General features: G+C 34.1%; 1 protein-coding gene across 1 annotated transcript in view; it reads right to left on the bottom strand.

Annotated features, from left to right (window-relative positions):
* Positions 1 to 27,436, bottom strand: part of SCN7A (sodium voltage-gated channel alpha subunit 7) — an 84,526-nt gene that overhangs the window by 34,630 nt on the left and 22,460 nt on the right. The window contains exons 3-10 of the mRNA XM_082689889.1: positions 26,837 to 26,948; positions 26,394 to 26,484; positions 24,808 to 24,936; positions 23,316 to 23,410; positions 16,486 to 16,692; positions 13,006 to 13,075; positions 11,464 to 11,605; positions 6,359 to 6,565 (exon numbers count right to left, since the gene is read on the bottom strand). Coding sequence (XP_082546015.1) covers positions 6,359 to 6,565; positions 11,464 to 11,605; positions 13,006 to 13,075; positions 16,486 to 16,692; positions 23,316 to 23,410; positions 24,808 to 24,936; positions 26,394 to 26,484; positions 26,837 to 26,948 — 1,053 coding nt within the window. The remainder of the gene's footprint in view (positions 1 to 6,358; positions 6,566 to 11,463; positions 11,606 to 13,005; positions 13,076 to 16,485; positions 16,693 to 23,315; positions 23,411 to 24,807; positions 24,937 to 26,393; positions 26,485 to 26,836; positions 26,949 to 27,436) is intronic.

The raw sequence follows: 27,436 nt of genomic DNA, 5'->3' as shown, positions 1-27,436 counted from the left end.
CTGCTTGCCTCTCTGCCTACTTGTGATCTCTCTCTGTCAAATAAATAAAATCTTTTTAAAAAATAGTTGGCTCTGTGGTAATTAAATAAACTTGAATAGTATCAGGTAAAAGAATCAATAAAAGAATGGATTTAAAAGAGTTGTTTTGGCTAGAACATATCTGAAAATTCCACAAGGGAATCACTTCTTTTTGTCTTGTCACTTGAGTTAGTGGTTTTAAGATACTCTATTTTACCGATGTGGTTACACAGAGTTCAAAAGAAGCCTTGCTCTGGAAACATATTCCTAGGGTTTGATGTAGATGTCTCAACTTGTATACCATCATAGTTATCACAAATAGAGATCAGGTATTTCTAGTGACCAAGAATATAATTTATATTTGAATTTAAACTCTACGAAACTGACAATGGTGGGACACCTGGGTGGTTCAGTCAGTTAAGTGTCCAACTCTTGATTTCGGCTCAGGTCATGATCTCAGGGTTGTAAGATCAAGCCCTTCACTGGGCTCTGCACTGGGTGTGAAGCTTACTTAAGATTCCCTCTCTGCCTCTAGATTCCCTCTGCCCCACCCCCAGAAGGACCCCACACTCATTTCTAGAGACAGAAATCTATGTGTGTGTGTGCATGCACGCGGGCACACACAAAAGAAAAAAAAAACCTGACAATGGGTAGATTATATTACACCACAGAGTTCCCAACAGTGTTTATATTTGACACAAAGGAGAATGAAATTGATATGTTTGTTAACTTGGTAACATGATACCAAGTTAAATAGGTATTGGTAAACATTTACCTTGGAAAATAGGTGTAGCTAAATAGGTGAAATAAAGAGTAAATAAATTTGAATAGGCCAGGCTGCTCTAGAATGGAGGTAAGTGGGATGGGGGTGCTGCTTCACTAACACTGAAAGAATCAGTGGTCGGATCTCAATGATAACTGATACCCAGCACAACGTAGTTGGCAGGTTCTGCTCTAGTCTTCCTGAAGTAGCATAACAGAGATCAAGAAATCATCATATTTATCTCATTCAGTATCAGTCAAGTTTCCTCTAATTTCATACATACTAGAGTCAGAGGAGGTAAAAACCAACTCTACCATATACTGATTCCACCATGAAAATGACAGATTCTTCAGGTCTACTGATCTCTGTTCCCTCATTACTAATTTTTTTTTTCTGAAAAAGTAAGCTAAAAACTCAGGATGTGAGGTTAATTTATTTACCTTAACTAAACTTACTCCAGAAACTATTTTTTAACTGACTTAAAAGGTTTCATAAAATGTAAGTTATAGAATGGTGACTAACATAATAAAAAATAAGTTATAATTTATACAGTTTCAAATTTCCATGAGTCAAAAACCAAGAGAAGCATAATTGTTCTGTTATTAAAGTCTAACAGGGATTTCCCAGGTTTAACTTCATGAAGATGATACTTTGTGGTATACTGAATACCTTCCACTAGTCCTTCCATTAGGATAAAGGAATTGCTTCTCCTAGAGATGTTTCTGATAGTGACAATGTCTGATGGAATCACCCCAAGAAGGAATTTAGTCAAGATAATCATCTGTGTGAAGTGGGTACAGTGAGGAAAGTAACTATGTTATTGTTGATGTGGTCATGTTTAATCTCTACTTGTTTGGCTTGAACTGTGGATATATTTTAGAATCTAAAGTGAATAAACTACATATTGGTTTAGTAATATAGTTACCTAAATGGAGCTCTTAAAAATATTGAATGAACGCCCACAAGTTGGCCAACTACTAAGGACAGAACCATTATATAATGCAAATTAAGTAGATCCTGACTCAGTAATCTGTTTGGAAGTTTAAGAGCTAATAAGGGCATATCTAAAGTTAAAATTAGACTGGAAAAAGCACCTAAAATTCCTGTTCTCACAACTGGTTTAAATTTTCTCTAGAAAGGAGGCATGAATAAGAAAGAATCCAGCCATATTTCTAGCATTTAGCAGTGAACACCTGATATACTCATTTTAGACTCACATTTGCTCTCTCTACTGCAGCTACACTGGCCTTTTTTTAAAATTCTGACTCACTCTGTTCCTTCCCCTTACATGGCATTCTCTCATTCTTTAGAACTTGGTTCAAGCATCAGTTCCTCAGAAAACCCTGTTATTACTCAGGGAAATCCTTTATATAGTCTCCTAAAACATCATGTTTCTCACTTTTATAGCACTTGCTACGGTTTCATTTATTTATGAAGAGAATAATACAGTGAATCAACAGGTACCTAATATCTAGCCTTAAAATTTAATAATAGTATACTCTTCACTTCTCATGTATTACTCACCCCACTTTATTCAAAATATTTCAGGAAAAATATGTTGGACATCATATAATTCTTAGAATAAACTTTGTAAGACACAATCACAATATTAAGATCACTATCAGAAAATTAGTAATTCCTAAATATTATCCAATACTTACACCATGCTCTGTTTCCTTTCATTGCTCAGAAACTTTCTATTATAGTTTATTTGTTCCAATCAAATACAAAAAAGATCCCCATATTGCATTTTTTTCATAGGCCTACTGATTATCTTGTGGCTTTATTTTTTCTATTGTGATTTACTTGTTGATGATAATGGATCACTTACAACTGTAGAATTTTCCACATTCTTGATTTGATATATTATGTCCTTTTAGTGTAATTTAATAATTTAATATGTTCTTTTCTCTTCTCTTTTTTTTTTTTTTTAAGATTTCATTTATTCATTTGACAGACAGAGATCACAAGTAGGCAGAGAAGCAAGCAGAGAGAGAGGAAGGGAAGCAGGCTCCCCGCTGAGCAGAGAGCCCGACATGGGGCTCTATCCCAGGACCCTGAGATCATGACCTGAGCCGAAGGCTGAGGCTTTAACCCACTGAGCCACCTAGGCGCCCCAGTGTTCTTTTATTACAGTCTCTAGAAAAAGACAGATCTAGAGGCTTACTAGGCTTAGCTCAGATTATGGCAAGAATATATTGTATGTGGTGTTTTATGTCTCCCAACCCATAACTTCAGGAAACACATAATGTCTGGTAGTCAGAGAGGTACAATTTTATGTGTATGATAATTTTATGGTCTATCTCCCCATTAGACCATTACCTATAGATAGATGCTATATTTGTATTTATTAACATTTTAAAATCTCCAAAGCTTAGTATAATGCCTAGCATATAGTAGATTGTCAATAATGTTTTATTTAATTAGATAGATGAGCTATAAGGATATCATTTTAGATGGGAAAATGTTTTTAAAAATATTTATATTCTTACAGTTGTGTATATCTGATTCTCTTCTTGAGGTTTGGACAGCAACTGGCAATTTTTTTTTAAGATTTTATTTATTTGACAGAGAGAGAAGGAAACCACAAGTAGGCAGAGAGGCAGGCAGACAGAGGAGGAACCAGGCTCCCCACTGAGCAGAGAGCCAGGATGCAGGGTTCAATCCCAGGATCCAGAAATCATCACCTGAGCCGAAGGCAGAGGCTTAACCCATAACCCAACCAGGTGCCCCATGACTGGCAATTCTTAAGAAAGTTTCATCTGCCAACTGTGCAATTGATGGAATAATATAGTTTCAGCATTGAGCCTCCAGGAAAATAAAGTGGCAAAAAATGAAGTAAAGTGTTGAGAAATCAGACACCAATAAATACAGGTCAAACTTTCCAACAGAACTCTTCAATGAAGATAAAATTTGAAGATCATGAAGATGCTTATCATACGTGTGGAACATAGTTGACACTCAATAAACATTATATACTATTATTGCTATTACTGTTGTTATTATTATTTTAATTGCCCCGAAAGGGGGATAGTGTCAAAGACTTAAGAGTTTTATGTTGATGGAGTATAATCCATTAGGTACTGCTGTGCTTTCTTGTGTTTCCTATAATTAGCAATTAATATTTTTTTTCAGTTGCTCAGTATACTCTAAGCATTGCCAACTGCTTTACAAGAATTTTTTTCATTTGAATCTCGCATCAACATGAGACAGATACTACAATTATATACATCTTGCAGACAAAGAAGTTGAAGTTCAGAAAAGTTAACAGACTTGGCAAATACCATACATCTATTAAGTGGCTAAAACAGACGGAAATCTATATTTATCTGACTGCAAACTGTGCTTTTAGCCAATATGATCTACTGCTTTCCTACAAGGTGAGAATATGAAGCATCTAAGTAATCTCCCAGTAATTCCAACATGAGAATTAGAATCTGATTAGTCTTAAATCAAATCAGTCACCTATAGGGTCCTCAGTATGTTCCATTTTAAATTCCCTTTCCAGCATTTTCTTATGTATACATAAAAAAGGAAAAGAAAGTAAATCTTGTGAAAATGACCTTCGCTTTTACTTCCTAAAAAAGTTTTTCCTGACAAAATGTTCTAGTGTTCTTCCAGGAAAAGAAATCCTTTACAATTGAAAGATTTTAATTAAAACCAGAAAGGCTTCATGTGACCCAAACCAGCCAAATGAATGGAGATATTAAGAAATTGGGAAATAATACAAGTTCTTCCTAAGCAGAGTTAATAGGGCATCTCATCTTGGCATAAGAGAAGTATTGTGCTCTTGGATACATTTGTGTGTAGTCCTTGACATTTGAAAAACCACTTCAAAACAAATTACACATTTGAATACCATTCAGACCATAATCATTCAATCAGAAGAACCCCACACTCATTTCTAGAGACAGAAATCTTTTGTAATCTTTTCTGTGACTTCCTCATGGATGATATAATGGCTACACTCAATAGCTTCTTTTTATACATGTTTTCTTCATACTGTCTATAATCGCTTCTTGTTTCAGTGGTATGCATGTTATGAACCATGTAGACACAGTATCTATCAATAACTTGAATCTGGTATGATCTTACATTCTGTTCTTCAGTTCCCACATTTTTAGTAGAACTACTTTTCTAGAGCGTCTTTACTGATGATGACTTAATAGTTTTATATAGAGAGAAGTTAACATTTTACCCCCTTTTGACCCAGAAGTTACCTTTGATATTAATAAATCTCTTAGCCAGCCTTATTACGCATTCCACTTAGTGCCAGAGTATATCTTAGCTCTTAACTTTTCCCCATCTCTTTTTACCCTCTTCATATGACAGGGTGTTAGTATAGCTCTTTTCTATCCTTTGTCTGCTCCCTGAATCTGCCCTTTTGCCATCAAGTTGTTTCTTTTTTTCCCAGTGTAGACAACCTTTATAAGCAGGTGTTGAGAGTGCAAAATCGTAACAAATCTAAAAGGATGGAAAAGGAGGCAGGGTATGACACCTCCTCCCAAGTGAAGTCCTGTAACTAAGCCACTCCAGTCAAGGAGAATTCAACTTGACCATGGCCACTTTGTGCCCAGAGCTCTCCAAAGACCAAGCTCCCAGGCTAAAGGGTCCTTACAATGCAGGGGAAGGGAGCAACACCTGGAAGAGACAAGGAATGTATCCTACCCCAGGCCACTTGACTCCTGCCCACCATAAACCTCAACAGCTCCAGCCAGGGGTGTTAGGAAACTAAGCTAAACCTCTTCCTCCCCAGTGGAGAAAGAAGTCTGAGATTGAATATAAGAAAGCTACTTGTGGTTGCTTACCTGGGTCCTCTTCCCTTAGTACACTTACGGCACAATTTTGATTTTTTAAAGATAATCTCTACAACTTCTTTAATGTTACTTCTGTCAATACTTTGAGATTCATAGACTGAATCTTTTGCAATAGAGCTAAAAATCTGAAAATAAACTCAAAAGCCACATTAAATAATTGAAAATTAGAGTTAAACTTTATTAAGTTTTACTATCATGGATTTGGTTATTCCATGGATAAAATAATTCTTTATATCAAGATGTATAGTGCATTTCCTCCTGAAAGAGCTAGAAAGCCAGTGAGTACATTTGTTTGCTCTTTTCACAATTTCAGTACTGTATTTTTTATCTATGCTTTTAGTACTTCATGATTTCTAAATTATGGAAGACAGCATCATTTTTGAGTTGAATACTGAAATTTTCCAGTTAATTCTGATGAACTATCAGAAGCAAGTTTGAATTAATAAACTAAACCTGCATTCAGAGAAGTCAAGTTTGAAAAATAATATATCCATCATTTATCAGCAGTAGTAATATACATTTTGGAACAAAAATGTATCTGTCTTAAAGAAATATTTAAAGCTCTTGGTCGCTCTTGCCATGGTGCACTGAAGAAACAATGTTTTGTAGCAAAAGTGAGCCCACTTATCAAGATCACTGGTAATATTTTTACCATGTACAACACACAGTACTGAGCACCATTAGAAAGCAATATACTCCAAGATCTTGAGGAAATAGCTCAAATTCTTTGATTCTATGAAGCATTAAGAAAAATTCATACCTCAACTGCTTTGTCTCCTTCTTGATGTTCTTTTGAAGTCTGCTGAAATTTTGGCTCAATCTTCTTAGCTTTTTCAGCAGCTTTCTGCTTTTCTTCTTCATAGGACATAGCAAGTATGCCCAAGAACAAACTTGCTATGTAAAAAGCAAACCAAAAGCTTATCACAACAAAAAATATCATGTAGACCTTCCCAGAAGCATAAAGGATCTAAGAAGAGTTGGAAAACAAGACAAAACAGGAAAATGTTATTTGTCTTCCTATAATCTCCTATTTTAAAATGAAAAAATCACATTTTGTTAATGAAAATAATTTAGTTGTATGTGGAATGTAATCACAGGACAGTTTTACTGGCTCTACTTGGAGAAATAAGAGAAAAGCCCTTCAATTTTATATATATATATATATATATATATATATATATATATATATATGGTACAAAATGCATAGTACAAAATCAAAGAATTTAGTAATTGAATTAAATTAGAGTGAGCATCTGGCTTTTAGGTCTTCACTAACAAAGAAACATATTGGAAGAAAATAATTGTCATTTCTCAGTTAAGAAAGCTGGACAGTCTAAAGTAAAGACTTTCCTTTACAGTAGAATCTTTAAATATATGAAGCTTAATAAAAGTCAGAGAATGAACGTTTAGAGATTAGTTTCATCTTCTCATTATTCTATGAAAACATCATAACAAGGGACAAGCTTAGATCTATTCAAAGAGGTGGGAAACAAAAATTTTTCTATATCAGAATATCTGCTTTGGTGAAGAACATTTAGATTTGTCTAAATCTAATGGTGAAGAACATTTAGACAAATCACATGAGAAGGTCATATAATTCACTTATTAAAGTTATTTATGGATAGAAAAAAACCAAAGATTTTAGATTTCAAAACTAAGCATTGACTAGCTTTTATTTCATAATAATTACCTAAGATAGATGAGAGAATTTAAAATTTTAAAAATTATAAGTAATTGATACAGTCCACTATGTAAGTAATTCAGACCACTGATTTATTATCGTTGACTATAAGTATATAAACAAAATCCAAAAAAACCCAGATGAGGTTAGTCTTAATTTTTATGCATCCACTTTAATCAATAGATAAGTATTATTTACAGAAAATATTATATTGATACAACAAAGTTAAAAATGTTTTACAGTTTAATAAGTTCTAACATTCAATCAAAAATAATTTATTAACCTATAGTATATTTATCATTATAAGCATTTTTAATAAACCTTATTTCTTAGAAGAGTCACCTATTTAGGATTTGGTTAAATAATTTTCCCACAGAACTAGCTATCATCTACAGTAGTAGATTCAAGAGTTAGTAATGAACACCATGGGATACACTGCAGGCCATGCACATTAATAAATACTTTGCTTAGGGTGCCTGGGTGGCTCAGTGGGTTAAGCCTCTGCCTTCAGCTGAGGTCATGATCTCAGTGTCCTGGGATTGAGCCCTGCATCGGGCTCTCTGCTCAGCGGGGAGCCTGCTTCCCCCTCTCTCTCTGCCTGCCTCTCTGCCTATTTGTGATCTCTCTGTCAAGTGAATAAATAAAATCTTTAAAAATAAATAAATACTTTGCTTATTGTATCATTAATTCTGTGTAGTACCTTTATGTGGTATTTACTATTTCCAATATGCAGAAGAAAGATGAAAATTAGGCAAAATGACATGTCAAAACTCTCACAGCTTTGGAGAAAGGCCTGAATCCAAAAATTTTGCTCTTTCCAGTATATGAAACTGACTGGAGGGTAAAAGTATACACTTTTATTATGATGGAAAAGTATACACATTCTAGTTCTAGTATATTTTAGTTTGAAATTGGGATAATTATGGCACTCAAAGCTTAGGAGTGTTACGAAAAGCAAATGAAATAGTGCACGTGAAGATGCATTTAGCCTCTGGCAAATATGCAGTGAAGGTTAACTATTGTTAGAAATAACATTTTGTTTATGTCCATTAGGACTGACACTTTGTTTTGTTCATTTCTGTACCCTAGGTGTATCAAAGAGTGCTTGGATCAAATAAATATTTGTTGAATGAATAGAGAATTGTATTCTCTAAAACATAAACTCCACTCTTTGGGAATAATTGCTGAATTTCCCTAGCCATGGTCAGTTCAGTGTGGGGCAATGCTGAGAGCACAAATCCAGTCCAAATCAAAGAAAACCATCTCTACACACTAGTTAATAACAAGAGTGCAATACTGATGAAAGTCCCATGTGGACTCCACCAGGGCACTCCCACACTGATGTTTCATTTCACTAGCAGTGGGAAAGGATTTCCTTTAAACCAATTCTAACAAGAAAATTAGCTAATGTACTTTGAGGGCTGTAACCCAAAAAACAGAAAACATTATATAAAGTGATACGATCTATAAATACTCATATTTTTGCTTATTAAAATTTCATGAAGCATTTCTATGTGTTTGATACTGAGGATAGAACAATTAAATTGAGATAAAAAGAACTCTTCTCAGGTAGCATATCTACTAGTGGGAGAAACTACTGAACAAGCAATTAAAGTAACCACAATCAGGGAGGCCTGGGGGCTCAGTCCATTAGGCATCTGACTCTTGATTTCAGCTCAGGTGATGATCTCAGGCTTGAGCCCTCAAGGTTCAAGCCCCATGTGGACCTCCATGCTGGGTATGGAGACTGCTTAGGATTCTCTCTCTCTCTCTCTCTGTCCCTCCCCTTGTCCTCTCATGTACATGTGTGCATCCACTCACTCTCTCTCTCTCTCTCTCAAAAATAAACAAACAAATAAAATAACCACAATTAGAGGCAGTTGTACAGTTACATGGTATTTTGGTGTAGGACTTGTCTAGCTATGAAAGGAGAGTTTGGGGAAAAGCTCAAGATTTCTTCTGGGTTTAAGGTATGAATTTGAGGTATGAGACTGAAGGTAGAATGAAACTTGAATTTAGGCTGAGGGTAAAACATACATTGAAACAAGAAATTATGGGAAAAACTCACTTAGGAAACAGAAAGCCTCTTCTATACTCAAATAAAGCAGAATATATACTGGAATATTATTAGAAAATACATCTGGAGAAGTATGCAGAAACTAGATCTTTTTTTTTTTTTAAGATTTTATTTATTTATTTGACAGAGATCACAAGTAGGCAGAGAGAGAGGGGTAAGCAGGCTCCCCGCAGAGCAGAGAGCCCGATTCAGGGCTCGATCCCAGGACCCTAGGATCATGACCTGAGCCAAAGGCAGAGGCTTTAACCCACTGAGCCACCCAGGTGCCCCCAGAAACTAGATTTTAAAGAGCACTATAGACCATCCATTTGGACTTTGAACTTCATCCTATGGGAATGCAGAACTTCTGAAGGATTTTTAGAAGTAGGATAATGTGATAAGATGATTTTAGAAATAAGAAGCGCCTAGTGTTGTGGAAGAGATACTGATACTTGTCAAAGTTTGGAAAATAACAATATAAATAAATATTCATGTTAGAAAATCAGAAAAATATACTTTGCAATTTAAAAAGTCATTTTAAGGGGCGCCTGGGTGGCTCAGTGGATTAAGCCACTGCCTTCGGCTCAGGTCATGATCTCAGGGTCCTGGGATCGAGTCCTGCATCGGGCTCTCTGCTCAGCAGGGAGTCTGCTTCCTCCTCTCTCTCTGCCTGCCTCTCTGCCTACTTGTGATCTCTCTCTGTCAAATAAATAAATAAAATCTTTTAAAAAAAAGATAAAAAGTCATTTTAATATTTTCATGTATTTCTTTTATAGAAGTATAATTGTACTATTTACTTTACTTGACTTTTATTTAATAACATAACATGAACATTTGTGCTAAAAGTCCAATCATTATTAATGGCCTATAGAGGTTATTACACACACACACACCCCTCATAATTTATCTATCCAATCATAAAAAGTATGGAATGTATGTATATGTTTTAAAAAAAGAGAGTGTTCTCCTTCAACTATACATACTTTGAAAATTTAAAGTAATTTATTTTATCTAATATACTTTAATATTAACTATGTTGTTAAACTAACGTTGCATATTTCACTGTGATGAACATTCTCTTAGAAAAACGAAGTCACCATTCTAATGTGTATTTTAACTTTCTAAGAAAATATGGCACATAAATCATCAGTTACAAAGAGAGGCTCTCAGAATTTGGATTTCAAGTCTCAGAACAGCAAGCCTTCTGTTATAATCAGAGCAGGATTAAATATTAAAGGGGAATGAGAAGCAATAGAAGAATTGAAGTGAAATACGCATTGTAGACATTAAATAAAAAATTTCTTGGGGTGCCTGGGTGGCTCAGTGGGTTAAAATCTCTGCCTTCGGCTCAGGTCATGGTCTCAGGGTCCTGGCATCAAGCCCCGCATCAGGCTCTCTGCTCAGCAGGGAGCCTGCTTCCTCCTCTCTCTCTCCCTGCTTCTCTGCGTACTTGTCATCTCTGTCTCTCAAACAAGTAAAATCCTTAAAAAAAAATTTAAAAAGTAAAAAAAATTTCTTAATACATGTTAATCTCATAGGTTAAAATTTTTTTTTAAGATTTTATTTATTTATTTGTCAGAGAGAGAGAGCGAACTCAGGCAGACATAGTGGGGCAGAGGCAGAGGGAAAAGCAGGCTCTTTGCTGAGCAAGGAGCTCGATGTGGGACTCCATCTCAGGACGCTGGGATCATGACCTGAGCTGAAGGCAGCCGCTTAACCAACTGAGCCACTGAGGCGTCCCAGGTTCAAATTTTTTGACTGAAGAGGCAGTACTTACCAATGTTCTTTACTCAGTTAATATCAAATGTGTGATATTATACAGCAGGGCAGTGATCTCTAGAAGATACATGTGTTGTAACTTTGGAGAGGTTACCCAACCACTCTGATCTTAGCAGATACCGATAGGTCTTGCAGGATTGTTTCAAAGATTAAATATGATATACATAAAGGCACAGACTTGGGCACAGACTTAGCATACAGTTTGACTTTCAGTAATTCTGATTCTCTTTTCTTCTGTCCTCAAATTCTTCTCCCCATAGAAATTTAATAAATCGTGGTACATCTTACCATTATTTTAGAAGGTAGGGACATGATATCATTTTTTGTGCCATGTAGATTCTGTTCTTACCTGATGATAAAGTGCTTCAGGGTAATCCTGCGTCATTAACCGAAACAGGGCAAGTAAGGCCCAGCCAAAAGTGTCAAAATTTGTGAAGCCATAATCAGGATTTGTGCCAGCTTTCACACACACATATCCTTCAGGACATTGACTAAAGAAGACAAAGAGAAGAGAAACTGCTTACTCTTAAGTGACTTTTAGATTACAGGCCAAATCATAAATACAGAATATCCACCTATGAATAATAAAGAGTTCTTTCTTCCACAGGGAACAGTCTAAACAAAGCCCAGTGAAAAAGCTGCAAATGAGGTAGATTTTAAGTTAATACAAGTGAACAGTGTTAATTAATCTAAAAGGAAAAGGGGTCTCACCAATGGTTTTTTGCCAAGCCTTGTTGAAGTTTTCTTTGCTATCAGCATCAAGGTGAAAGCATACGTAATGGGAATAACCGTCATAAAACAAAGCTTCAGTCATTGAGGGTTTAATTTTCAAATGTCTCACCCTAAGCCCTTGGGTCCCATTATTTAAGGGTGCAAAAACACTTCCACATTGATAAGTTATAATCAGCATTTGCACAATGGTAGAAAGATCAGATTAAAGATTTATCTTACTTCCTTTGATGGAGTCTTCATACTTTATTTTCTGGGGGCTTGAATATTATGATTCGTTATTATAGTTGTGGCCACATAAATCATGCTTCCCTCCATCCATACCCTGTGTAGTTTCCTCCAGTGTTATTCTGGCTTTGGCCATGTGCCTTGTTTTGGACATTTAATAGTTAACAAATGTGATGCAAAGAGAGGTTTAAAATGTATTTGTGCTGGGCAGCGTTGAGCAAGTGACAAAATGTCTAAATCACGTGAATATATAAACTACATAATTCATGCTCCTCTATCCCCATATGACTTTTGTTAATCTGAGCCCTAGAGCCTAAGAAATGATATGGGCACCATATCATTTCCAGCTGATGGAAGTGACATAAGGAATTACAGGAAAGTGCTAGTACTGCCGAGAAGCACTATATTTCTACTTTCCTTTCTCTTCATTGGAAATTATAAGACAGTAAAACTTGTATTATCATATCATTGAATAGTTATTTATAAATACTATTTATAAGAGCAATAAACTTTTTATTAATGTAAATTTTGTCATAAAATATATACAAGCCATAAAATAAATGAAATAACAGCATATATTTCCTATTTCTTCTCTTCAAAGGCTTTTGGACCAAGAAAAGATTATATCATCTCTCTTGATAATTCCCACTAGCTCTGGGGTACACAGAAAACAAAAAATCAGATCCTTATTTAAGTCCCAGCCTTGCCATTTATTCACTTCATGACCTTGAATAAATCATTTAAGTAGTCTGTTTACTGCTTTTTCCTGTAAAATCAGGGTAATAGTATTCCGTGTTGTATATTTCTCAGCATGGTTTTAATGACAAAATGAGATAATGTAATCAAATGATAAACATCAGCCAAAGCATTAATCATTCAATAAATACTATGGATCTATGAAACTGACTGATACAAGAACATTAACACCACTTACCCAGCATCTGTTCTGTTGCCACAAAGGAGAGCATATCTTTCTCCTTCCAAATAATAAAAGTTTTCTGTTTCTGCAAAATAGGAAATTACATTCTGCTATCTAATTTTGAGTGAAGAGCATATCTGATATCCATTTAGATCTGCATAGAATATGAACATCTCTCTCTATACTGAAAAGGTAGGAATATATAGCCCACCCTTTTTATCTACAAGATTGTCCTAACATGTGATGCACAGACCAAAAGATGTCTGGCAATCTACCTACTACACCGCCCCAAAAGAAACAAAACCCAGCATAAAAAGAAGAGAATCACTTTCAAAACTAGAGTTCTGGGAAGCAAATATTAACCAGTCAGTTATGACCAGAACCCTGAAGGAAAATTCCCAAGACCAAAGTGAAAGCTGAGACCTTTTTTTTCCAGGCTTTATTCCTAATGATCTTCCTTAACATGAGACCATATTTCTGTCTCTGCATTTAAATACCATTCTCTTCCCATGTTGAAGCTTATTTTTCTATATTGAGCATCCAGTGCCAGTTACTCACCTTGGTGTCATTTAATCTAACCATAATCCCAACTAATCTGAATCATAGCCCATAGAATTTATTCAGGTATCCTTATCTGCTGTCATTCAATATGTAAATGGTGTATTTACAGATATGAACTACCAGGGTTGGGAACATACATGCTTAGAAGTATTGATTTTAGGTTCTGAACTCAAATCACAGCTCCAACACATGAGATCAGTCCTGAATGTATGTGTGTATATCTAAAATTATATATATATACATATGTACACACACAAAACTGAATTACTACAAAGTCAAATGATGTCACTTTAACTTTACCTAAAATAATGTTAGAAGTTTTTTTTTTAAGATTTTATTTATTTATTTGACAGACAGAGATCACAAATAGGCAGAGAGGCAGGCAGAGAGAGAGGGAGAAGCAGGCTCCCCTTGGAGCAGAGAGCCCTATGTGAGGCTCGATCCCAGGACTCTGGGATCATGACCTGAGTGGAAGGCAGGAGGCTTTAACCCACTGAGCCACCCAGGTGACCCTAAAAGAAGTTTTAAATCATAGTTAGGAACCACTGGTCAAGCCTTTTAAATGGCAGTCAAAATCCAAATGAAATTCAACATTAGTAGTTGAGGACTGCCCCAAATATTGTTCTAAAATAAAAGGACTTTGACATGGCAATTAGGTTAAATAAAATTTTATAAATATAATATTTTCAGCAAGTCTTAACATGTTTTTAGAGGAAATGGAATGACTAGAATTGGACAAATTTTAAAGCTGTAAACTTAAAAAAGTAATTTCTTTATAATATAACTTACTCTTTAAGATGAAAAGAACCTGGATTTTTTTCCAGCAATAACTATTGGCATTCACTATATTGAAGTATTTCATTATTGTGAAGTAGTAAAAATTGTTTATTTTTTATATAATTTGTATATTTTTTGTTGTAACTAAAGAAACCAAAGAGTATTTCAAGAGTATTTCCATTGGAATCTAAGATTTAACATCCATTTTTCTGTTGCCCTCACCACTAGAATGAAGACCATGAGATAGACACACATAATAAGGAAATATTTCACATACTCATATACCAATAATTTTGTATTACTTGCAGCATAATGATATTATGGGGTAAAAATAAGGAGTAAAATTCATTAAGATTTGTTTTGGAACTTATTATATCCAAATACAAATAAAATTAATGTAGGGGATTACATAAGACTTAACAACAATTTACTTTTATTAGTTTAAAAATATGCTTTTATATTTTTCTAAACCCTTTCAGAAAGACCTGATAATTTTAATATGAGTGAAAAAATCCAGTAAGAGAGTATAACCTGGTGGAGAAGGAATGGATTTGAAAGCCAGATTGGGATGGTTAGAATCCTACTTTTATCACTGAGTTGTTGTTGTTCCACTGGAACATTCACTGAATTTCTCTGAACTTCCATTTTTTCTGTTTGTAAGCAGGCTCATTCACTTCTCTGCAGGGTTATGGTGAAGATATGTGATCAGACATATGTGTTACTTATATATAGGAGCAAAGCAATATATTTATTCTGGCATTATTAGTATTTTCCTGAAGTATGTTTATTATTTACTAAAAGATAACTCAAAACATTTAAAATGAGCAGCAGTAACTGAAATCCAACAATAGTGAGAATTTCTATAATGTAGTCTATTTTTTATTTACAGGGTCATTTTAAAATTTCTAATGAGTAGACTTAAATTTATATTTTAAATAAACAACTTTATTGAAGAAAGGTAGTATTATGAGGATTTTATTTTGATAAAACTGCAAATAAGACTCTGGTTAGGGGCGCCTGGGTGGCTCAGTGGTTAAAGCCTTGCCTTCGGCTCGGTCATGATCCCAGTGTCCTGGGATCAAGCCTCACATCGGGCTCTCTGTTCAGCAGGGAGCCTGCCTCCTCCTCTCTCTCTGCCTGCCTCTCTGCCTACTTGTGATCTATCTGTCAAAAAAAAAAAAAAAAAAAAGACTGGTTATATTTATTTTTTAAAGGATAAAATTTGCAAAACTTAACAATTTCAAACTTGGGTCTTCCTCACTGAACTATCTGAAGATTGGAACTTTGAATTGCAATTCTGATAAATGAAACTGATCCAAATCAGCACAGGTTTCCTCCGCCATCCAAAGTAGAACATTCCTAATGAAACCTTTTGTGAAGGGAAAGGCATAAGGCAAAGAAGTAATTACCATTAGTTTTTTTTTTTTTTAAGATTTTATTTATTTATTTGACAGAGAGAAATCACAAGTAGATGGTGAGGCAGGCAGAGAGAGAGGGAAAAGCAGGCTCCCTGCTGAGCAGAGCCCGATGCGGGACTCGATCCCAAGACCCTGAGATCATGACCTGAGCCGAAGGCAGCGGCTTAACCCACTGAGCCACCCAGGCGCTCCTACCATTAGTTTATAGGGAAAAATTTGTGGGCATTCCCAGGCCCCAAATATAACCTCTCTTCAGCTTTTTTTTTTTTAATTAAAAAAATATACATTAGGACACATCTTGCTAATAGACACACAAAATAAATTGAGACAAAGCACAGGTTTGTCTCAATTCAAAGCTATGTTGGCTTGATGCTGGGAGGCTGCGCGGGGTTCCAGTGGAAGGCTCTCTGGTGGTGCTGTTCTCCCTGCGGGGATGCAGGCTACCTTTATAATGGCTTGCTGCAAAGCAAACCCTGAATGCTATTTTTACTTTTAGTGTTTTTCGTAAAAGCAAAAATCATCTTCAGATTTCCTTTGGTTACTGAAAACAAGTACTCATGCAGGTCTTTGGTAAAAGCTAAGTGGCAACATGTGAACTTTCAAAAAGCATGTGAACTTGAGCATAGTTAGAGCATTTGCAAGTTCGTTCCGAAGTTGAGTGTTCAACACTGCTGTGAAGTCTGCTCCGTTGCAGAGAAAAATTTTAACTTTTTTGACATAGATGGCAAGTGATTCTTACCTCGCATATAATATGGATTTTCAGTTCTGTTGTGCAGGGTTGAAGTTTCGTTTTCTTGGGGCCATCGCAAACACTTATGCTTCAGGTTGCCCATGAAGAGCCCCATCCCAATTAAAGAAAATACAGTCAGAAAAAACAGAGTTAGGGAAATGACCCCAGTAAGTTTCTTCAAGCAGTGGATGAGGATCCCTGTGAAAGACTTCAGACCTAAAAAGAAAAAAGTTTGTTTTTGATAAAGTAAAATATCTTAGTAAACCAGCTGTTAGCACAATTTCTCCATGGTAAATGCATACTCGGCTGAAATCAACAGCTTGTGTTTCCTAATCTAAATCATCCAATAAGTAAAATGAATAAAAAATAAATAAAAATATGAACTTTAAGGTTTCTATATTATTGCTGGCTTATTACACTTGTTAAAATAATCCAGGCACAAATTTTAAAATTAATTATTTGTTTTTCTTTGCTATAAAGAACAAGACTTTTGGTTACTGCTTTTCATACCAACCACCACTGTATATAAGCATAAGTATAGAGTTATAAATCAAAATAGGTTGCAAATGTTGTTGAAACAAGAAATAGTTTGAAATAGCAGTATTTTAGGGGTGCCTGGGTGGCTCAGTGGGTTAAGGCCTCTGCCTTCCGCTCAGGTCATGATCCCAGGATCCTGGGATCGAGCCCCGCATCGGGCTCTCTGCTCAGCAGGGAGTCTGCTTCCTCCTCTCTCTCTTTGCCTGCCTCTCTGCCTACTTGTGATCTCTGTCTGTCAAATAAATAAATAAAATCTTAAAAAAAAAAGAAATAGCAGTATTTTATACTATTCTTTCACTAACTTTTTAAGAATTCAATTTTTGGAGCTGATTAAACAAAACATGTACAAATTTGAATTACGAATGAGAATAACACACAACTGTGGTATCTGCAGACTGTATTTACATTAGAACATTTACTAATTGAGAATTCAGCCTTAAAGCTGTCTTTTTACTTCAGGAACTAATTTTTCTATTTATTAAATAAAACTTGCTCAAGAAATCCTCATGCACTGCTGGTGAAAATGTAAATTGGTGCAGCTACTGTAGAACACAGGATGGAGGTTCCTCAAAAAATTAAAAATAGAATTACCATAAAATGCAGTAATTACACTCTTGGGTATTTATCCAAAGAAAAGATTTATCCAAAAAGATATATGCACCCCTATGTTAGTTGCAGCATTTTTTACAACAGCCAATATACGGAAGCACCCTAAGTGTCCACTCACAGATGAATGAATAAAGAAATGTCATTTACATATGTAATAAGATATAATTCATACATAAAAAAGAACAAAGTTTTGCCATTTGCGACAACATGGATGGATCTAGAGTATATTGTGCTAAGTGAAGTAAGTCAGACAGGCAAAGACAAATGCCATATGATTTCATTTATATGTAGGATCTAAAAAGTAAACCAATGAACAAACAAAAAGATCATAAACAGCGTCATAAATAAAGAACAAATTGGTGGTTGCCAGAGCAGAGTCATGGACAGAATGAGTGAAGGACAGTGAAAGGTACAGACTTCCAGTACTGGAAAGAATAAGTCATGGGATGAAACGTACAGCATGGGGGATAGTCAGTGGTATTGTAAGAACATTGCATGTTGATAGTGTTAGTTACACTTGTGAGCATGGCAAAACAGACAGGCAGGTAGAATCACCTAAAATTAATGTAACATTGGGTGTTCATAGCAATTCAATGTTTTTTAAAAGCTCAATTCTGGAAACATAAAAAAAAGAAATAAACAACAAAAATAATGTAAATAATGTAACTTCATCGGTAAAACTAGTATTAACCTCTCTTCCTTCCTTCTCTTTCTTCCCTTGCTCTTCTTATTTGTTGGTCTGTTTATATTTAGGATCCTAATAACTGTTCAGCTTCACAGTGGATAAGAATGTACTAATGCTGTGATTCTGTCAATATTACTATGCTTCTGTTTTAGTATCTTTAAAATGTGGCTAATAATACCCGCTTCATATATTATTGTGAGAACTGAAAATCTTTTTTTTTTTTTTAAGTTTTTAAGTGTGTTGGGTCCAAACTCACAATCCTGAGATCAAGACCTGAGGTGAGTCAAGAGGCAGATGCTTGACTGACTGAGCCACCTAGATGCCCTGAGAATCTATTTTTCAGTGACCTCCTCAGATGATTGGCTTTTTTGAGTACATTAAAATAAGGTTGAAATAAAGCTATTCCTGTGGTTAAAGAAATGTGATATCTAGATAAATATATAATTTTAATTGCTATCATATGGAAATACTTGTTTATAGCTTATTTTGCCACTTGGAGTTATACTATTTATTTTATTTTATTATATCCAAGTCTTTTTTAAAAATATTACATTAAAAATAGAATTTCTGTATCATATTATATGTATTGATACATTTATGTTCAATTTGTTTTTAAGAGATGTTGAACCAATATATAAACTAAAGATATAAATACATAGTCAAGCCTTCATTAAAACTGGGATATTTAAAAAACTTTTTTGCCAATTTATTAGAAGAAAAATGGGATCACTTTACTTTGTAGTTTCTATGGTTATTATAATGAACTTCAAAACATGTATATTTTATATGTACTTGTCATTTGGCAACTGCCATGAGTTCTTCTATATTTTTTTAATTGAAGTATACTTACCACACAGTGTTATATTAGTTTTAGTTCTCTGTAAATTTTTGTCTATTGAAAAGTTTTTTCACAATGTTTTGCTAGAATTATTATTTTTAAAGATTTATTTATTTATGTGAGAGAAGCAGAGAGAGTGTGTGTGTAAACTGCTGGGGAGGAGCAGGGGACAGGGAGAGAATCTCAAGCAGACTCCCCACTGAGCTTGGAGCCAGATGCATGTGGGGCTCCATCTCACGTTCATGAGATCATGACCTGGGCTGAAATCAAGAGTTGGATGCTTAAAAGACTGAGCCACCCAGCTACCCCTGTTGGAATTATTTTAGAACAATTCTTAAATAAAAATATATGCATGTGAAAATGTGATATACATACACACACATATATATAGACATACATACACACATAACCAAGCTCCCATTCTTTTTATTTTTAAGCTTTCATTTTGCTTTAGTTTAGGTATATCTTTTGTGGAGTTTGATTTACTTAAGATTTAATATTAAAGTTATACATCTTGACAGAAAAATTTAATCCAATTGTATTTATTTTCATAAACTGCCTTTATTTTTGGATATGACTTTACCATTTTGTTTTTTTTTCTTTTTTTTTTATATATTCTTCTTTTTTTTTTAATTTTTTATTTTTTATAAACATATATTTTTATCCCCAGGGGTACAGGTCTGTGAATCACCAGGTTTATGATTTATATATTTCCCTTATGTGTCTTATCTTTTAAAAATAAACTTTACTTTTTCTCCTTTTTTCTCTAGTATTTAAGGTAAAATATATTTTGAGAAACTGTATCAAACTTAAGTTCTTATTGGGACAAACTTGTACCCTCTATAGCAAAAATAAAACTTTATATACTATAGTTTCACAATGTAAGATAAAGAAATAACCACATTTACTTTCTCACATCTCTCTATTCCCCCTTCTCAGTTTTTGTTAATATAATTTAGTACTTCTGACCAAGTAAAGGGCTCAATTTGTATATTTTCCATTACATATTATTTTTCATGATTTACAGGAAAGGTTAACATTCAAATCCTTACAATGGCTTGACAGGAAACACAAATTTATGCAAAAGGGGAGCAGAGGGGACCTGGATGAATATGCCTGATTTAAAGGAGTAGCTGTTCCTCAACTACAGCTGGTAGTTATCATGCAAGAATGCTGGGTGGCTCAGTGGGTTAAAGCCTCTGCCTTTGGCTCTGGTCATGATCTCAGGGTCCTGGGATCAAGCCCCACATTGGGCTCTCTGCTCAGCAGGGAGCCTGCTTCCTCCTCTCTCTCTCTGTCTGCCTCTCTGCCTACTTGTAATCGCTGTCTGTCAAATAAATAAATAAAATCTTAATAAATAAATTAAAAAATCTAAAAAAAAAAAAGAATGCTGGTGGGTAGATGTGAGAATTCATCCAAATTAATTTAGATTTTAATGTTAAAAATCACTAGTTTTCTAAAACAATTTTGTTATCTATTTCAAAGTTTTCTGAAACACAAAACATGTTTCTAGTTTAGGAATGTCTGTTACTAATTTGGGTTGTAATATTTGCATTCTGTTTTGCATACTATCAGTAATTTGGAATTCATTCTGTGTTGAAATGATTTCAGAGTTCACTATGATTAGTTCTGATATTAAATCTTCCCATTGTTGAGTATTTTTTTTCATACCAGTTGTTCAGGAAAGATACATACATAAAACTTCAGAACTCTTGCTTGGCTGTGACTATCTTCCTATCAGCTTCACATCTGGATGACAGACAGGTATAGAACACTAGTGTCATAATCTTCCTGCCTATACCTTGCCCAAGCTCAAATTTCACTGCCTATTCATTTTCAGTATTATCAAAAGGTCTAAAAATAACCTTTTCATAGGTAATTTTTCATTGCCTTTTCATAGGATTTTTATAATATACTTATTTTTTAAGGCTTCAATTAAAAAATGTTATAATATGTCTAAGTGTACCTTTTAGTTTTTTTGTCTACTATAAAATGAACCTTCTCCATTTGTGACAAAAATTTCAAGTTAAAGTTTTTTAAAAAATGTTCTAGTGTATTTTTGAATGATTTATCTTTTACATTTATTCTGGTCTCTTTTTTGGGGTCACCAACTATCCATAAGGTGGAACTTAGTTTTCTCTTTTTCGATAACCCATCCATTTTTGTTCTATTGAATTAATATAGAATTTCTCTAGTTTCTCCTTACACAACTGGTTTTATTTTACTATGCCAAAATACTAAAGAGATAGTACCATATTTTAATGCATCTATTACCATAAAATACTCACCAAAGTCAATATACATTTTTAAAAGATTTATTTATTTATTTTTGTTTTAGAAAGAGAGAGAGAGCAGCAGGGGGAGGGGCAGAGGGAGAGGGAGAAGCTCAAATAGACTCCCTGCAGAGCACGGAGCTCATGATCCTCAGATCCTTAGATCATCCTGAGCTAAAACCAAGAGTCAGATGCTTAACTGACCACATCACACAGTTGTCCTGGGTATTAACACTTTTTTTGCCTAATAAGTACTTTTGTCTATTTTATTATATCATTTTCATCTTTTGCTTGAGTCCAGGTTTTCTTCACAAAAGGAGCACCTGGGTAGCTCAATCAGTTAAGCATGGACTCTTGGCTTCTGCTCAGGTCAAGATCTCACGGTTATGATCTCAGTGTCGTGGGATGAAGCCCCATGTGGAGATCAGTGCAGTCTGCATGAGATTCTTTCCCACTTTGATTCTCCCCCAACTTGTGCCTTCTCATAAATAAATAAGTAAGTAAATAAATAAATAAATAAAATCTTGAAGGGACTACAAAAAGGATGACTTCTTATGCTTGCTCCTATTTCTTAGGACATATTTTTTTAAAGAAAAAAGAGGATTATTTTTATTTTCTTAAATAGCATGTTTCTCTTTTGGTATTGTAAAATACTTTCATATGCTCTGTATTGCTGGTATTTCTGTTGATTATTTTCTCCCTTGGAAAAAGAGAAATTTCTATCAGCCTGTGTGTTTCTAAGTGTGCTAAGATATGTTGTTCTTGTATTAATTTAGATTCACCTGATTTCTTCTATAATCTTTACCTCTGAGCCTAAGATGAGGACACAGTTGATGCAATTTTATGTTCTAGTAATTTGTGGAGAGTAGTAAGGTAGGTAGAACTGTGGGAATTCCTATCACTGCCACCTTCTTCACTGGGTTTCTTCACTTCAGCTTCATTGAAGCTGCCAATCCATTTTTGTTAAACAGCTTTATCGAGCTATAATTCATAAATCATACAATTCACACATTTAATGTGTACAGTTCAGTGTTTTAATATATCCACGGGGCTATGTATCATCCATCACCACACTCTCTAATTTTTTTACTGTTTTGCCCAATCTAGACTCCAAGTGTACAGCATGCATATATCTGGCCGTCTTCATGGTATTCCAATGGACAAAAATCATCTGTAGATCTCATGTTTGGTATTATCACACTTGTCTCTGGGTTTATTGGCCCACCTATTTCATACTGCTGACTCAGCAGCCAAACACTAATGGAGTTGTTTCATACTGGATTGTTTTCATTCATTCTTAACACAAATTAAAAGCTGTTGATGGGCTTCTCTAGGATATCTTCAGGAACGGGAGCTGTAAATTAGCATCTTCCATCAATGTGTTCACAGCTCTACCTTATTTAGCAGAACCTCCTTTAACTCTGTGGCATGTGAATGCAACCTATCCAAGCACTCAGAGCAAAATGGAATTTATCTTATTTTATATTACTTTGTTCATTTCAACTGGTTTTTAGATACAGTGAGGAAAAAAAGGCACATTAGCTACCTGTCTAGATTGCTATCTCTCTCAGAAGTCTAAGGGCAATTTTGTAAGTTCATATTTAAGAGGCAAGGATAAATAAGAAAAAATAGAAAATAATATACTTTGGTTAATTTCTTTATTTTATCATTAAGAATTGAATCCATCTCGAATAAATAACAGTCAAATGTGATTTTTTTTTTTTTTTGGCTTTCCTGGAGTGACTGACATAAACTTACAGATCAGATAATTCACTGACTTCAAAGATGAAACACTGTTCAATTTAGTATTTCTCCAAGCAGTTAACAGGCGAGTTCAAAAGAATACAGGGTAGAACATAAATAAAAATGAAGACAAGAACTAAATACCATTTCTTACCTTGGTTTAGGGGAATAATTTTCAAAATTCTCAAATTTCTTGAAATACTAAATATTATAGTATTTGAGCCGAGAAGTAAATATCTTGTTATGTGCCTGTGGGATTAAATTAGAATTATTAGAAGTCATACTAAGTATAGACTGCTTATCACTGACTTTTTATACTATTTAAAACTTATTTTTAAAACCACATATCCAAACGTTTCCCTTGCTCTCATTGTTCCATTTCACAAATAGTTGCTTTATTGATTGGAAGACAAAGATTGCTACAGTGTAAGGTAGCTAGGTAAATATTAACCCACAAACAAATTATGACTGTTTATAAAAGCTTGACACTGTGATTAGTCATCATTCTATACCAAATACCCTATATTATGTTCATAAATATTTTGTTATCTAATCAGTGAAGAGGTAGTTAAAAATTGGAAAAATCCATAGTTTTTTAAGCAATGAGATTAAGTACTTAAGTTTCTTCTGATGATCATGATGGGGTTGACGATGGTGAAGATAGCAGAAGGCAGGGAGTAGAGTGGTTAAGGGCACAGACTGTCCCAGAATGCTTATCTACAAATCCATGCTCCCAAGTTACTAGCTGCGTGACATGGAAAAATTACTGATTCCTTCTTGCCTCAGTTTCTTCAAATTAAAGTGGGGATAATGATTCCTAATGCTGAGGCTTTTTGTGGTGATTAAACAACTCATAGATGTAAAGAGCATGGCTTAGCACCTGACACATGGGGTTATGTAATAACTGTGTTAGCTAAGTATTAGCTACCAGCAAAGGCAACAGCATGATAATGGTAGTAATCAGTAGTAGTGATAATAATTTCAATGATATTAGCTACTATTTTTTATTGCTTACCACAGGGCAGACACTGATTATGTGCTTTATGAGATTATTTGTTGTTTTAAAAATCAACCCCAAACCTAAAAATGGAATATCATTTTAAATTCTATTTAACAGGCGTTTGGAGCCAGTGATCATTTCCTTAGCCATAGAACAGAGTACACCAAATAGAAACATTGAAAAAATACTCATGTAAATCATTAGAATTTAATGAAACATTCTTGAAAACATGTGTCTGTATGTGCATGAATGTGTGTGTAAGATATTCTGTTATCTAGTGTTTACTGGTCTTAAATAATATAGCTAAACAAAATGTAGGTTGGAGATAAAATCAAACGTATTCAGATCTTCTTGTAAGTCTCCAAGAGACTTTCTTAGCACTGAAAATCATCATTTAAAATTCTAAAATTTAACCTCTGTTGTTTTGCCTCAGATAGAAAACAGATAATATCCAATTCCTTTCATTTTTATTGCACATTCTGAGGGCTAGTTCAGTTGGAGCTGCCTGAGAGTCATTATGGCTATGATTATGAAATATTCTTTGCAGAATTTTTACAAGGAGAAAACTTTGTAAATGCTGATGTTTCTTTATGAAACGCTTACTTAACAAGGTATTAAGATGTTTGCAATTTGAAGAAATACTCACTCAAACAAAGTTACACTGAAATCGAGCCAGTTCCATGGATCACCAAAGAAATAAAAAGGTTCTGCCCAGATGCCTCTTGCAATGAGTTTTACAAGTATTTCAAATGTGTAAATTCCAAGCAAAATATTCCTGCAGACAGTTTTTCATATAAACGTTAAAAGTGAGAATAATGCATTGCCAACTCTGAAATAATATGTCTATGGTTATTATTTGGCAACCAACCAGTCAACCAACCAATCTACCAACCAATTAGAAAAAACAAACAAACAAACAAACAAACAAAGAAAAGAAACTATGCTCCTTGAACCACAAGGTAGGGCTTTTAGGGTGGGCTATGTCTTTCAGCATTAACCATAAAATTTAACTATCAATTTTTTTTTCAACAAGCCCTAGCTAGAGTCATTGTCTTTAAATATATTTTGGTAAATAATGAAAATATAAAATATCGAATTTATTCTGCATTTGAAGTCACACAATAATTTACTGAATTATAAAAGTGTGAAAGAACTAATTTTATTATGTGTATATGTAAGAATTTTTGTAATGAATCAGTTTTATATTCACCTTCCAAAATTAACTAGTTTTAAGAATGAATTAAAGCCTAAGAGGTAGCATCAAGAAAGGCTTCTTCTTGGGGAGGCTGGGTGGTGGCTCAACTGGTTAAGCGTCTGCCTTTGGTTCAGGTTATTTTCCCAGGATCCTGGGATGGAGCCCCACCTCTGGCTGCTCAGTGGAAGAATCTACTCCCCTTTCCTCTGCCCCTAACCACCGCTCATGCTCACCCCTCTCTCAAATACATAAATAAAATAAAATAAAATAAAATAAAGAAAAAAAGAAAGGCTTCTTCTCTAGAAATTTTAATGGGCCTTTCCACTATTTTGGTCTAATATCCAAACTATTCACATCCCTCTAGAAAGAGAGAAGAAATAGAACAGAAGGAAAGCAATAGAAATAACTTTCTTAGAATGGAAAAGAATAAATGTTACTTGAGTTTAAAGCAAATCCAAATAATATATTAATCATTACTAATTAACTTTATACTAAAACCTCATATAGACACAAACATTTAGCTAAATAATCAAACTTTTATATTAGTTGACTTAATATGTTGGGAAATAGCAGATTTTTTTTTTAAGATTTTATTTACTTATTTGACAGAGAGAAAGAGATCACAAGTAGGTAGAGAAGCAGGCGGGGTGGGGGAGGGAAGCAGGCTCAATCCCTGGGACTCTGGGATCATGACCTGAGCCAAAGGCAGAGGCTTTAACCCACTGAGCCACCCAGGCGCCCCGGGAAATAGCAGCATTTAAAGTCCAACTAAGAATAAATGAAAGGGCAGAAAAACATTAAAATTTATTAACTGATACATATGTGATTTATTTTTACTTGGAAAACCCATAAACTGTGTTATATGTATAAATATATTATGAAGAATGAGTTTTTATTACAAGGAATATTACATATTAAATATAAATAATAAGTTATAAAATGTTGAATATGTAGTATATAAAGTATTATAATGCAACATGTTAAATATAATATAAAATCATACGTGAAATAATGTATAATAAAATTATATGACTTACTGTATTGCTGGGCCCCATTTTGGCATCTCAGTCATGGACATAAATATGCAGTCAATCAGGACACTAATTAAAATGAATAGTCGGAAAAAGGTAAGTTACAGTCAAGGAATAATGGATAAAATAATATTGGAAATATATGTTTCTTTAACATGTTTATATGTATATACATGAGATAAAATAGCTCTTTAAATATCAAAAAGAATACTATTCATATTGAAAAACAAGGAGGATTAAGATTTGTTAATATTTATTACTGCTGAATGTACTAGAAAATAAATTATAAATGTATTTTCAAATATGGAACACTTGGTGCAGTTGTAATCCAGATTCCAATATGACCTAAAATGAGATAAAATTCAAAAGAGAAAAACACTGCAGCAATATTTTAATAGAATAGTCACATTTGATACTGCTACAGTTTAAAGACAACAGAAAAGGATATGGATGCACCAAAATCTTAATAGTTGTTCTTCTAGCTGAATTGAAAGGAGAAAGTGTACACCACGTGGCACTGAATCTGAAGATTGTCCTACTTTTATTTAATACCATGAAAGTCTATAAAATGAAAAAAAATCAAGTAAAATTACAACTAGGAGCTATAAACTCATCCATTATGCAAATTATTGCCAATGATCATTTCAACTGAATTTTAGCTGTTACACTTTTCTTATATTTTGATAATGTTTTACAGACTAAATCAAGTATAAAGATTTCTTCTTTTAAACATTTTCATTGATATTTAGGATTACATAACTTTTTTTTTTCCCCAATGTTCTGCCTAACAAAGCCATTTCCCACACTCCAATCCTCAAGTCTTCCTGCAGAACAAATGTAATAGGAAGAAATCTATATCCTAATGGTTCATGAAGATGCATTTAAAGAGACCCAAATTTAGTGAATATAAAGTTACTTTTATTTCAAAGCAAAAATGTGTGTGATTACAACAGCAAAAATGACCCCATTCACTAAGATATTTTACTAATCACTAGTAATTATCTAAGGTATAAAACCACATTTATATGTTATCATTGACATAAACATCC

The sequence above is a fragment of the Mustela nivalis genome, assembly GCF_964662115.1.
Source record: "Mustela nivalis genome assembly, chromosome: 11".
Lineage (NCBI taxonomy): Eukaryota > Metazoa > Chordata > Mammalia > Carnivora > Mustelidae > Mustela > Mustela nivalis.
This window is presented reverse-complemented; position numbering and strand designations above follow the sequence as displayed.